Below are 15,027 nucleotides of genomic sequence, written 5' to 3' on the forward strand. Positions count from 1 at the left end.
AAAATACTATACAGAAATGTAAACATTTGCATAGGAAAACTGTAACTTTGAAAGGCACTCAATGTTATTGTATGTACAAATCAAGTTGTAATTCACTGGGATTCATACATTTGTACATTTAACTTCCACAAGCAATTGATGAAATTCATTAGTAAATAATATTTACTATGGTATCTTTATTTCTCATGTCATTTTGATTTATTTTGTATACTTAATATAAGGAAAACTAAGCATAATGAAATACAAAGATGACTTTATAGGAAGAAATCGTTATAAATAGCTCTGGGTTCCCTACAGTTCATGCCCATCTAGCATTTACTGCAGATAAAAGGCAGGGTTAACTATGCTGAATCGATATCAAACCTGATAATCTCTTCCTGTCCTGAAGAACCACTCTTATCACCAAAAGAAACTCCAACAGAGAACAAGGATAAAGTACATAAACACTGTGGAATCCTACTGTCAGTTTAAGTCTTCAATAGGGTTCAAGAAGTAAAAGGAAGAGACAGAGACACCAGAGTGCTCTGTGGCTCCATTAAGCCTGTTGAACTGATGTGACAGGACTCCTGACTACACAAGCTGTCAAATGTACTAAAACATAGAATCATAGAATCGTTTCAGTTGGAAGAGATACTCAGGATCTAACTCTAGCACTAAACCATGTCCCTAAGAATATAATCTAAATGCCTTTTAAACACCTCCAGGGATGGTGACTCTACCACCTCCCTGGGCAGCCTGTTCCAATGACTGACAACCCTTCCAGGGAAGAATTTTTTCCTAATATCCAATCTGAACCTTCCCTGATGCAACTTGAGGCCATTTCCTCTTGTCCTGCCACTTGCTGATTGGGAGAAGACACCAACACCCTCCACGCTACAACCTCCTTTCAGGTAGTTGTAGAGAGTGAGAGGTCTCCCCTCAGCCTCCTTTTCTCCAGGCTAAACAGCCCCAGTTCCCTCATATAAAGAAAATATTTTTACTTTTTTAATAACTTACAGAATGGCATAGGTGCATTGATTAGTCCTATCTAGGAACTATGGAACAATATAAACAATTACTATTAATTATTATTAATTTACATTTTAATGCTAAAATAGTTATTGTGTTTTCTACTAGAATACTACTAAAATGAATAAAAATTCTACTAGAATGGCTCACTAGTGATTATGCAAAGAACCAGTCATACATGAAAGCAAATATTCTCAAAATTGGTTTTGAAGAGTACAAAACTAAAACAGCTGAAGTGAAAATTAAAATGTTTTGAAGAATTTTATGCAATGTGGTATATGAATATTTTTTTGGGGAAAAAAAAAAAAAAAAAGTAAAAAACCCAATCACAATGTTTGTAATGTACAATTCACATGCTAAAAACTAGCACTTGGAAAATAATACAAGGAGAGTCAAATAATTTATTCAATACTGAATTCAGAGAATCTCATAACAATTCCCCCATTCTCCCATTTTGCTATGAGAATATAAATTAGCTGTTTAGTTTTTGAACCTGTACCTTTTCCTGAATGTCTCTAGCCTGCAACTTACAAAGCAAAATAGATGGAATGAAGGATAACTATGACACCTGCTTCATAAAGGAACACATTTGTAGTGTCTATCAAGGCATAAATTCAGACTTATTATGCTATTCCATTTTCTCACACACTGTATTTGTTTGTTCCCAGACATATTCAAAATTAACTCTGCCATATAATAATTAGAAAATGTTACTTCTAAATTCTTAACATATGTTCAACCTGAAATTTGTTTCAGACTATAATAATGTATTAATTTAAATCTAGATCTCAAACAGGCTCACTCAAACTATACTCCAAATGTGGAACACATGCCTAGAAAATCTCTAGCAAAATAGAACAGTGACGAAATATAGAAGGCTTTTTTTTTGTTTGCTTTGATTTTTTTTGAAAACCTTTGCTTCATTAATTTGAAGAACAGTTTGAAGAGACAATTTTCCAATGAATTTTTGTATGTTTCGAATTCATATCTTCTGACTGGTTTCTATGGCATGAGATTCTTCTCTAGGAAAAAATAATTTACTTTTCTCTTGGATAAAATTCAAGAGCTTTGAATAAGCAGCCTGTCCATAAAGCACCCTGTCTAAAAGAGATTGTGACAAACCCCCCAGGAGGGCATTATAAGTAGGGCTAGAGACTTGTTTAGAATTAGTAAACCAGAACTGGGGAAGAGACAGAAGACTTGATTGAATCTTGGAAAGTTAAGCTCAAGGCTGAGCTGTTACTCAAATCAGTCCTTACCCTATCCCATTGAATAACTCTCTACCCACAACAGTCTCCACTAGCCTGAAACTGGAAGTTCTTAAGCTTAGCCTTAAGTAAGTGGGTAGTACCACTGGAGTATGATCTCAAACTAAATCCTGTCCTGCTTAAATCACTGACAAGCATCTTATCAACTTCAGAAAAGACATGATTCCTCCACAGAATTCAGTACCACTAATGACAGAAGAACATGTGTTCTCAAATTATGCAAGTTTAAACATGAATTACCAGGAAAAACTGACCTTCCATTAAGAATGTACTTTTTTTTTTTTCTTTTAAAACAAATTTAAAAGAGAAAACAAAATATTAGAACTTACATTGAATATCAAGGTACATGCTCTTTTGGTGCCCACCAATTCTACTTGCAGCTTCACAGTCATATCTCCCTGAATCTGACAACTTCACATCTTTAATATGCAGTGACGATTTTCCATGCTGCCCTTTGACTTCTATACGGCCATCTGGGCTCTGTTTACATTGATTCAGGAAAAAGAAAGGTTTTATATATATATATATATATGTATGTTTATATATGTTTTATATATTAAACACCATTGATAAGTATGACTGAAAGCATCTCTTCACCTATGGTGAAGTTATTACTGACAATTAAGTAACTGAAATTAAAAAAAAAAAAAAATATATATAGAACAAGGTGCTCTGTTTCTAGGCACTATAATCAAGGGAATAAGTACATGCTTAAAGGAACATTGTCAATGTAAACCACAAAATATATCCACTTAGAACTGAAATAGTGAATTGCATACGCAAAACCTGTTTATGACCTCACACATTGTTATGATGCTGCAGTTAATGAAAACACATGCATGAAAAATCGTAGTATCTTAGATTACAGTTAGCACTATCTCTTTCGTCTTTAAAACTGTAGCTGTGAAACTGAATAGAAATACTGCCCCCAAAAAATGATCAAAACACAAAACCAGTCAAAGATTTATTTCCATTATTCACATTTTCTTGTCAGAAGTTCACATTTGTTTAAAAAGCATGATCCATAAGTTCAACTGGAATTTCTGGGTTTCATTTCCATATCATTGCATGGAAAAAGGCAAGTGAGAAAACTGAATGCTGGCATCTGATTTTCTAGAACACAAATTTTACATTGAGCAACTTAATAAAAAACCTTATCCATAACACCTCCCCACCTGCCCCCAAAAACTCTTGAATTTTAAGAGTATAAAATATTATGAAAAACTAAATAAAACAATTAAAAAAAATTAACTGGTTGACACTTGAACCTTCATGGAGTAGCATACCTGAGGAAAAATAAGTAATTTTTAATCTGGTCTACTCTTTACTTGTTTTGTAGCTTTGGGAAATTTGCTTTAACTCATTGGTTTACTTTTTTTTTGTTTGAGGAAAAATACAGGTGGTAAAAAATACTGATATTTACCTACCTTCATGGTCAAGGAAGTTGGAAAATGGAGGGAAAACCAGTAATTATTTCACTGCATCACATTTAAACTTGAAACATACTTTAATGTCCAGTCCTATAAATACATATTTTCAAGTTTACTGTTTTTTACACTAAATACTCACCAAGTGGCAGTTGATACTTAAGTGACTGAGCTTTTAACTCTGTACAATAGTTTCTTCACAGAATACAGGAAAAATGCACACATTTTAGATCTTAAAATACTTGATATAAAGCAGTCATATAAAGCATTCTGTATGTCATAATTACTATGGAAAGAAAAGTATTCTGATCCCACATCAGAATCCAAGAACACTGAATCTTGTTTCCTGTGATAACTTCACAGCACAGGTACATAAATTAAAGCTATGGAATTCTAATGCAAGAGCAAACCTAAAACCCCGGGGTTGGTAAAAATTGGTAGCTAAGACCACTTAGTTATCTCTTATAACATTTCTAATGCTGAAAATTCTATTTTAATTATACCTTTAAAAAACAGGCAAGAGAAAAGTTATGAACTTACTAGTAAACAGTACTGAATGTCACTTTTTGGAGGGATTCCTTGGGATAATTAAAATTTAAGATTTTAAAAACAATATATTAAGTAGTTTTCTACTTTCTGATATATGTATGTATATACATAAATACTGTGTATGATATAGTAACAGTAATATTTACCTATGGATTATTCTCTTCTTTTTTTTTAAACATCAAATATGTAATACAATGGAAAACCTACATTAATCCTACCTAAAATATACATAAAATTCAGCAATTTTTTTTTTCTCATTTTACCTTGATTATAAATACTTCCCTGAAAAGTCACATTTGAAACTGTGAGAAGACATACGCCAAAACAACCTGTGACTGTGAATCACAGGTACAATACTAAATACCTTATTAGTGATTGAATAAGAGCTGCCCTGCTAAAGCAGTACAGTAGCTGTATATAGTAGAGAGTACTAGTAGAGAAGAGGTATTTTGAGAAAAATATTATCTTTGCCCTTCCTTATTGCCTATTACAAAACTACAATGAAAAGCCAATTTTTTTCTTAGTACCTTCTCCTTGCACAATTGAAAGTATCTTTCTGTGAAATTATATCAATCTATAGCTGTAATGACAAATTCACTGAAGTCATTTCACCATGATTTTCTGAATCGCTACAGAGATTATTCAGCTATCTCAATTTTCTGTTCCCAGTAATAGGTTATTAGAAGCATATATGAAAAAGAGAGAAAAAAAAAATCCAAACAGTAACTCTTCACTCTCTTAAAAGTATGTACTAGTTGTACCTTCTGAGCAGTATAGTCAATAGAATTCCTGTAAAATAGTTAAATTATTTATAACCCTCACTAACTAAACTAGAAGTATTTTTGCAGAAGTATAAAATTTGCAGTGCTATTTTGAATTCAATAACAAAGGAAAATTGTATAAGTTCAATACTAATCCTAAATATTACAATTCTCTGTATAATTCACTATATTATAATAATAATATAATACGTACAAAGATTCCTAAAACTAAATAGCTTGTACAGTAACTTCTCAATCTTGTTTTTATTTTATCCAATTATTTTCTAATACTGCTGGAAAAAATTACTGTGATATGTACGCATTTGGTCTGTATTCAAAATAATTTTCCTATGTTGTCATGTATGAGATAACAAAAAATTATTCAAATATGGATTACGGAACATATCTTAGGTTTATAAGTAGGGCAAAAAACCCCACCTAATAAATACTCTCAGTGACAGGAAGTTTTTGCATGACCACATCATCTGTTCTCATCGTCAAATATATAGTAAGGAACACTTTCAGAGGAATCTACCAGGTTATGCAAATTCCACAAAATCAAATAAAATACATAACAATTGTGGGGAAGAAAATTTGGCTCAAATGATCATAAAAATATGTACTTACTAAAGTTAATTTCTACATTTTCATAATTGTCTGAATATGGTTACAATAGTCTCTTTGAAATTGCTTAAAATGTAATGTAAAATATATAATGAGATCTTTTCTGCTACATCGCTCAGAATGCTTTTTTTTTTTCTGTGGCTTTTTCATGAATACTTTAAGAAGTCCTGTTCCCTTGTCCTATTCTTCAGATGGATTAATTTATAATTTCAAATGGTGCAATAACCGATCGAAAAAGTACTGTTTGGCTGACACTTCTGAACACAGAAATATGTGAAAGAAAGGCAGTTTGCAAATACAGACCAAGAAAACTCCAAAAAGAGAGAGAAAGAGAGAGGAAGGCAGGCTGGAAGGAAGATCTTCAATAATACTTCAATAATACCAGTGCAGCTGTATCATATTGTATATGATGTAAATAATATGGTATAAATCAGTTAATAGAGATCTGAGTAAATAAGTCAAGGACATATTATGACACAAACCAATACTATAACAGTGTGTTGTGTATTGATAAGGATCATGGCTGAAAGCATTGTGGCAAAATTAATTCAGCCAGGAGATGACACATTCCTTGCAGGGGAAACTGCGACCTACATACCAACGACAAGCTAACGAGCCACAGATCAGGCCGGTTGACTGATATGGGAGGTGGAGGATGTGCTGAAGGGCACATAACCCCATCTTCTAATATGCCCATCTCGGGAAACAAAGAGGAAAAGCTGAGACCCTTCAACGTGGCCCAGGACTTGTCCAGACTTGTTCATCTTTTGCAATCACCACTTTCCCTGCCCAGACTTTCCTCTACTCTGAGAGCTATAAAAAAGCTCACCAAAACCAGCACAGGTAGGGAATACCAGCTCGCCCTCACCAAGGGAATCCAGCATCCTGAGGACCCTCAGCCTACTGGCCTTACCAAAGGGAATCCACCCTCAGGACTCTGAACCAGACATCGGAGGATGCTGCACTCCTGAACCGCAAAACCCGGCATCCTCACCGTGGAACACCGAGGCCACACATCATCATACAAGTCCTGTCATCCACACTGTGGGGCTGTAAGAGACTGGATCCCTCACTCTTTTCTTTCTTCCTTTCTTTCTGCTCTTTCCTTCTCTCCTTGTTCTATACCCCCATTTCTTTGTCTCTCCTTCCGTATATATATTACTCTCTTTCTCTCTCCCTTATACCTTAGTTTTCCTTCCCTCTCTACCACTCTCTTTCTCTCTTTCCCTTTTGAACGTATAAGGATAACACCATTTTTAAGCTCTGCTGTTGGATTCTGGTTAAATTTCATATTATAACTACTAATGGTTGCCAATACATCGCTTGTAGTAGGATTTTCACTGTCAATGTGTTGATAAGTTCTGTTATACTTTTGCCAAGTCACCATTCGCTGTAACCAATATTCCAACACACACTTTTAGTAAAACTCACAATTGAATTGGACCCCGGGGGTGATTGTCTGTCATTCACTTCACATAACAGTGGAGAATTAACCGAAAGTTAACTCACACCTGGTCTCATCTTTTAAGTCAGGGCACGTGTCACATCTAGAGTTAACTCACCCATCATCCCATTTGTTGGGATGGGACACAGTGCAGTCATGCTGAAGCATAGTTAGGAAGGAACATTAGAAACAGCAGAAACACAAAATTTGACTATGGCAAACACCAACAAAGAAGCTGTAATCAAAATTTTGTATGCAATGTTAGCCTGAAGCAAAAATTGATAACATGATGGTTGTATTTTTCCATTCTTGTAAAGAACCTTATCAGGATTAGAACACACTGACAAAGCAGATGTCTGCATTCATACTGAGGCATAACGTCAGCCTTCTTATTTAACTTTGAATAGCCAACACACAATGTCAAGCAGGGGCAGCCTTAACGTTGGGGTCTACAACCACCAGAACTTTGTAACCCTGGTAAAATCTTTCTAAAGCTTATTTCATTCCTGCACTAAGCATGGAAACTGCACATTAGCACCATGTCTGGCACCGTAACACACCAAAACAGAATCACAGAATCACAGAAAGGACCTTGAAAGACCATCTAGTCCAATCCCCTGCCGGAGCAGGAACACCTAGATGAGGTTACACAGGAATGTGTCCAGGCGGGTTTTGAATGTCTCCAGAGTAGGAGACTCCACAACCTCCCTGGGCAGCCTGTTCCAGTGTTCTGCCACCCTCACTGTGAAGAAGTTTCTTCTCATATTTAAGTGCAACCTCTTGTGTTCGACTTTGTATCCATTGCCCCTTGTCCTATCAGTGGTTGTCACCAAGAAGAGCCTGGCTCCATCCTCGTGACATTCACCCTTTATATATTTATAAACATTAATGAGGTCACTGCTCAGTCTCCTCCAAGGTAAAGAGACCCAGCTCCCTCAGCCTTTCCTCATAAGGGAGAAGCTCCACTCCCTTAATCATCTTTGTTGCTCTGCACCGGACTGTCTGAAGTAGCTCCCTGACGTTCTTGAACTGAGGGGCCAAGAACTAGACACAACATTCCAGATGCGGTTTCACTGGGGCAGAGTAGAGGGGAAGGAGAACCTCCTTCAACCTAGTAACCACCCCCCTTCTAATACACCTCAGGATGCCATTGGCCTTCTTGGCGACAAGGGCACAGTGCTGGCTTATGGTCATCCTGCTGCCCACCAGGACCCCCAGGTCCCTTTCCCCTATGCTGCTTTCTAACACGTTATCCCCCAACTTATACTGGAACCTGGGATTGTTCCTGCCCAGATGCAATACTCTACACTGGCCCTTGTTCTATTTCATTAAATTTTTCCCTGCCCAACTCTCCAGCCTGTCCAGGTCTCACTGGATGGCAGCACAGCCTTCTGGCGTGTCAGCCACTCCTCCCAGCTTGGTGTCATCAGCAAACTTGTTGACAGTGCACTCTCTTCCCTCATCCAAGTCGTTGATTAATATATTGAATAGTACTAGTCCCAGTACTGACCTTGAGGTACTCCACTAGATACAGACCTCCAACTAGATTCTGCCCCATTGACCACAATTCTCTGGCTTCTTTCCTTCAGGCAGTTGCCCATCTACCTCACTACCCGATCGTCCAGACCACACTTCATCAGTTTAACAGCAAGGATGCTGTGGGAGACTGTGTCAAATGCTATACTAAAATCAAGGTAGAGCACATCCACTGCTTTGCCATCATCTATTCACCTGCTTATGTCCCCATAAAAGGCTATGAGTTTGGTTAAGCACGTGGTGAAGCCATGTTGACTGCCCCTGTTGAACCTCTTTTCCTTGATATGCCTTGAGATGGCACCAAGGGTAAGTTGTTCCATCACCTTTCCAGGGATGGAGGTGAGGCTGACCAGTCTATAGTTACCTGAGTCCTCCTTCTTGCCCTTTTTGAACGCTGGAATAACATTTGCTTTCCTCCAGTCTTCAGGCATCTCTCCCGTTTCCCACGACTTAACAAAGATGATGAAGAATGGCCTAGCAATGACTTCAGCCAGCTCTCTCAGCACCCACAGGTGCATCCCATCTGGACCCATGGATTTATGGATGTCTATATTGCTTAACTGCTCCCTAACCCAGTCCTCATCAACCAAGGTAAACTCCTCCATTGTCCTGATTTCCTCTGGGGCTTCAGGGGTATGGGGCTCCTCAGGACATCCTATGGCAGTACAGACAGAGACAAAGAAGGCATTCAGTAACTCTGCCTTCTCTGTATCTTCTGTCATCAGGGCACCCACCTCGTTCATCAGTGGGCCTGCATTGCCTCTGGTGTTAGTTTTATCTGCCATGTATTTGAAGGAGCTCTTTCTGTTGTCCTTGACCCCTCTCACGAGGTTTAATTCTAAGGAGGCCTTAGCTTTCCTAGTTGCCTCCCTACACAATCTGACAACAGCCTTATATTCTTCCCAAGTGGCCAGCCCCTCCATCCATGATCTGTAAACTCTCCTCGTCCACTTGAGCTTGCCCAGCAGTTCCCTTTTTAACCATGCAGGTCTCCTGGCTCCCTTCCTTGACTTTCTATGTGTTGGGATGCTCTGATCTTGAGCTTGGTAGAAGCAGTCCCTGAATGCTAGCCAAATGTCTTGGGCCCCTTTATCTTCAAGTACCCTTTTCTATGGGATTTGCCCTAGCAATTGTTTGAAAAGGCCAAAGTCTGCCCTACTGCAGTCCAGGGTTATGATTCTGCTTGGTATTCTGTTCCTGCCACATGAAATCCTGAGCTCCACCCTCTCATGGTCACTGCAACCAAGGTAGGAAGAGGCAGCACACATAGGAGCATGAAGTACGCTGCATCTGCCAAGTAGTCCTCAGTAGAAATAACCCATCAGGAAAAAAGCATTAGAGCCACCACTGATTACAAATTGAAATAAAGATATAATCTCTATGAATTAATGATGTCTGTAATTCTCAAGCCTGCCTGTAATAATAATGAACACCTACTAAACACTATTTTTTTTTTCTCCTTTCAAATGCTGTAGTGGGAAAGATGTAAGATATGTACCATGGTGTTTTCTGCTAGATTGAATACATGGCCATGCTTTTATGTCTTAGCATTAATAACGAGCATAAAAAACAGACAAAAGAAAAACCTAGACAACTAGAATGATCTCTATGGTTCAATACTCATGATTTCTGCTCTTTCACTGAATTGCTCCATATCACTGTGGACCATAACTAATCAGTGAGGTCTGAAAACATACTTGGCCAACACAGTTCCATACAGATACATATATTGTTTTAGAAAGATCAATAAGTAAGTATGTTATCAGGTGGTTACACTCTAAGACATGGGAAGAACAATTTAAATAAACAGATAATTGTGTGTTCTGAAAATGGTAAAGACAGACGAGGTCTTCAGAAGTTACATTTTAACAGTATTTTTGAAATCATAATGAAATCTTAAGAAATCAAAATATTTTTAATCATTAATATTAATCAGAGAATTTAATAGAATTCATAAATAAAAGTGTGGTTTGGTGGTGGGCTTCCCCACCCCCCACAACCTCATCACCAGCATAAAGATAAAACAAAAGTGACAAATCTTCAGCAAAGACTTTCATAGCTACAGCTCAGATACAGCTGACTTTGCGAGTTTACTGACATAAAAAGCACATTCTCTAAATCAAAAATTTAACATTTCATAGAAAAACACGTGGTTGGTTTTTTTTTGAATATTGATAGTAGTACAGTTCTCTGTCCTTGTCAAAGAAAACAAAACTCTTATATACAGGTCTCCAAGTAAAGTTAAGGCCACCTCTGAAGTATCAAAAAGTGCTTTCTGAAAAAAAAAAAAAAAAGAAAAAAAAACACAAACAAAATACCAAAACCAGAACAAAACAAACAACCACACACTCAACAAAACCCAACCAATTAAACAAAAACAAAGCACCAAAGGGTGAGAACTTTCCGCACTTGCAATATTCTTACCCAGAATATCTATCTTAACACAAATAAATTCTACAATAAGCATAAAATGGGAGGTATCTCATCAGCAGAGATTCTACACATTCTGTAGAAGTAAACATATCTGATTTATTTTGAGAAAATTTTTGTCATGTTACCTATGCTATTCTACTACCTGACTTTTTCTGTCATGCTTTTGCTTCTCACATGATTTGTAGTTCCACATGTGGATATTCCACAAGTCCTGACCAGCTGATGCTGACCTGACTGGTTGATGTACAGCTCCAAAACCACATTCCAGAGCTCCCAAAGCAGTACCAGATGATGATAACGGTGTATTTCAAGGGTTCCACAGGTAGAGGAGGTATGCAGTTTTCAGGGTATGATTGCTAGAGAGATTACAGATGTGATGAGAGTACAATCTTCACAAAGAGACAAGAACAGCTTCTGGGACAGAATAACATATTCAGGTACCATGGAGTATCCAATCTGCACAATTCCATTGTCATTGTAGTTCAAAAAGTGGAATTTCTCAGAAGGGGAGAATTAACTGCTTATGATGCTTAGAAACTGTCATTCTTTTTCAACTGTAGAAAGCTGTACTCACGGAGACGTGGACGGTGTGATTAGTGGTTGAGTTTGATTTATCAACCATTTCTCCAGCTCCCACTGAGGAACTGTGGCACCAAATGAGACAAAATTGTATGGCTGCCAAAACATGCATTTTGAGTTGGCTGAAAGCAAGAGGAAGGTGAGAACAGATGCAGAAATTGGTGACTTGTTTGTAGCTGGATTTTGATAATATTACTTGGACAGTTAGAGAAGCTGTGACTTTGTGTTGATTATATTCCCTCCTACAGAGTTTACCATTTGGCTGGCAAAATACTCCTTAATTCTTTCAAGTCCAAGTACAAACTGCAAGCAAAAATCCTTACATTTAAAATCTACACAGTTGAAATACCTTTATTTGTTGTTCTTCTAATGTTTAGAGCTTATTTGTAATCAAAGTGCCATTACTGTCCACAGTGACACCACTGCAGGTCAGTTTTTCATGTCACATATTTACCAAATATGTCTTCTATCACCTTGTGAACTTCAGTGCTATTTTGGACATGCATTGCATGTGTTAACAACAGAAGAGATGAATAAACAGTGGCTTAGAACTGAGAGTGTTTTTTTCTTTTGTAACAGCGCAACAGACCCAGGAAGAGTCATTGTGAGAACATAAAACAAGTAAAAACTGCAGGACCTTTTCAAGTTCCTCCCAAGGAGCTGCTGCAGATGTACATGGTAGAAGATCCTCACACAGTGGGTAGGGAGTGAAGGAGGAAAAGAAGAAGAAGGAAAAAAGAAAAAAAAAAAAAAAGAAGCTGTTTTAATTTTATGTCTAGCTTGTCTGTCTTCGGATCAAATTGTCAAAAATTGCCAACTCTTTATGTTGTCTTGGTCACATTGTGAGTATGCATTACTGAATTTTCAAGGAAAAAACAAATATGGATTAACAGAATAATCTTTGGAATTTCATGAAAAACGACTGTTTGAGGAATCTTTCTGATTTTGGGTTGTTTTGATATCCACATGAGAGGAAAACTTCAGATCACATACTTCAGGTTCATGTTTCTTTTATGTGAGATTAAGCAAATCATACTTGCTCATGAAACTGTTTCTTGAAGCATCAGGAAAGGCAAGAACTTTTACAACCTGACATGCTGATACTAAGACGATAGAATTCCAGGAGTCTATTAAATGTAAGTGACCAGCAATTCCTAGTCTGAAAATCTACCTTTGATGATGAGAAAGGGCTGTTAGTCACAACAGCCATCATCGTGTAGAAGCTGATGGAAGCTCCCTTCTGGATTATGGATGGTATATTCACAATATTTCCCATTCTCTTCAGGTAAATGTATTCTATCCATGCACCTGTTGGAGACAGCAGAAAATTCCAGAGTATTGCTACGTGCACAAGCCTTAGTGTCCAGTGAATCAGAATAATGCTACAGCAGTGTCTTGGACTTCAGTGATTTTTATAGAAGAACTTGTGATTCTTTTAAGAACTGCAGCTCATTAAATATTTATGTCAGCATGCTGCAAATTCCTGAATTTGTTATGAATTTGTTTTTCCACAAAGAAGAAATTATTGAAGAACCTACTGTTTGTAGGTCTATAGTGAAACACCATGGATGATATATAAAAAAATAATGTTGAAGAAAAAAAATATCGTTGTTTTGATTTTCTGTTCATCTGCAGACATAGCAGTTACTTTTAAAGAATTCAGATTGGAAATAGTAGTGTGTTCTATGCAGGTTGTGAACAGCATGTACAGTTTCAGGAAAAATGTATTCTTGAAGGCTTCATATATTATTTAGAAGTTATGAACTGATACTTGATTGATTCATGCTGGCATTTCTTTTGAACTTAAGTTGTTACACAATGAGATGACACGGGATATCTAACACACCAAAACCACTTACTAAAACATGAAACAGAAAAATGAGCTTCTTTCCTTGATTGTTTTTTACTCACAAAAGAGTATGAAAGTAAAATAATAAAGAAAGAAAATACGATGATCAGCCATTCAAGATTACTTCTGCTGAAGATGCAAATCACTTGAAAGAAAAGGTTGATGGTTATTAATAGCAAAAAATATCAGCATCATATGAAAAAAGCTTGTAGAAGAAAACGAGCATTAGTGTTGGCCATAAAAAACCCCAATAGTAACCACAAACAAGTGTCTGTAACAGTAATATTACAACTGTAATAACTGCATATGTACTTTACAATTAGAAGTTATGATTCATTCATAAAGACTGTATTTAATGGATTTATTCCTAAGAATTTCACTGATGTGAATCTACTCAAACACTGCTATTATGCCATTAACATGGGTGACTCAGAGGGATTCAGAAGAGCAAAATTATCAGGAATAAGACCACTAAGTACAATGTTCTTATTCAGTACGGATCACACATGAAACAGGCCACTAAAAATAATGATTTTACTATACAATTACATCTTACTTTAGACAATCAAATGTTATTGTAACTTGACTCTTTGGATAAATGAGAAAGAGACATGGGTGATTATACCCCAGCTTTGTAAATCTTTAAAATGGTTGTAACATCAGTGCAAATTGGAGTCAGAAGGTCTTCCTGCAATGGATGAGTAAGGGAAGAATCTAGCATGAGCACAGGGTTCCAAACATGTATCAATTTGGGATCTAGGACTTCTCAAATGTAAAATACTAACTGTGCTTTGCCACAATTTAGTCTCCAGTGATTATTGAACCTCGGTACATCTGAAGAAGAATAATCACAATTAAATATATACAGCATCAGTAGGAACAAGCATGGTTGCTCTGGCTAGGAACTTTGACCTGGTCCTGTTTCTGTTTGAGCCAGTTAAAATCTGGAGTAAATATTACTTCAGCTGTAGAAACAACTATATAGGTGAAACTATACCAACTGTACTACACCAAACTGCCCATGCAGAGTGAGTTACAAAGCTGTGAAAGAACAAAGGAACATCAAGCGATAAGGTCACAGTTTTCCTTCAAACAGGGATTGTAGCTATTAAGTATGATTCTCCTGTTAGCAGTAAAGGCTCTGCCCTGGTCCAGCAGCGCATGGTCATGGGACTTGCCAGGGGCTGCCTTGGTCTGAGGTAATTTCAGTTGGCTTTACGATTGCAAGTCCTTAGTCATCAGGTCACTACCCAAATTTGCTTTCCCTTAGCTCTGTGGCAGGTACTGTATGTGGCAAAGGTCTAACTAATTCTCTGTCTTAACTGGCACTGAAGAAAAAAAGAAATCGAAACAACTTGTAGCTGGAAACCTATGAAGACAAAACATGTAAGCTGACTACAGTACAAAATGGACAAAAATAACTTCAATTTGATTCAAGGCAGGGAAAGAAGCATCGTTCTGCTTAGGTTTCTTTTTAAGGCATTGGAGTTGGAGGTTAAGTATTTGTATTTTCCCCTGGAGAAGAATTTAGGATGCTGATGAATTGTCA

General features: G+C 37.0%; 1 protein-coding gene across 3 annotated transcripts in view; it reads right to left on the minus strand.

Moving 5' to 3' along the window:
* Nucleotides 1-15,027, minus strand: part of NCAM2 (neural cell adhesion molecule 2) — a gene marked incomplete at its 3' end in the record, with an annotated part of 289,423 nt that overhangs the window by 87,446 nt on the left and 186,950 nt on the right. For all 3 annotated transcript variants that reach the window (XM_080360461.1, XM_080360459.1, XM_080360460.1), the window contains one exon: nt 2,606-2,756. In XM_080360461.1, the coding sequence (XP_080216587.1) occupies nt 2,606-2,756 (151 nt within the window). The remainder of the gene's footprint in view (nt 1-2,605; nt 2,757-15,027) is intronic.

Source organism: Nesoenas mayeri (genome assembly GCF_963082525.1).
Source record: "Nesoenas mayeri genome assembly, chromosome: 1".
Classification (NCBI taxonomy): Eukaryota; Metazoa; Chordata; class Aves; order Columbiformes; family Columbidae; genus Nesoenas; species Nesoenas mayeri.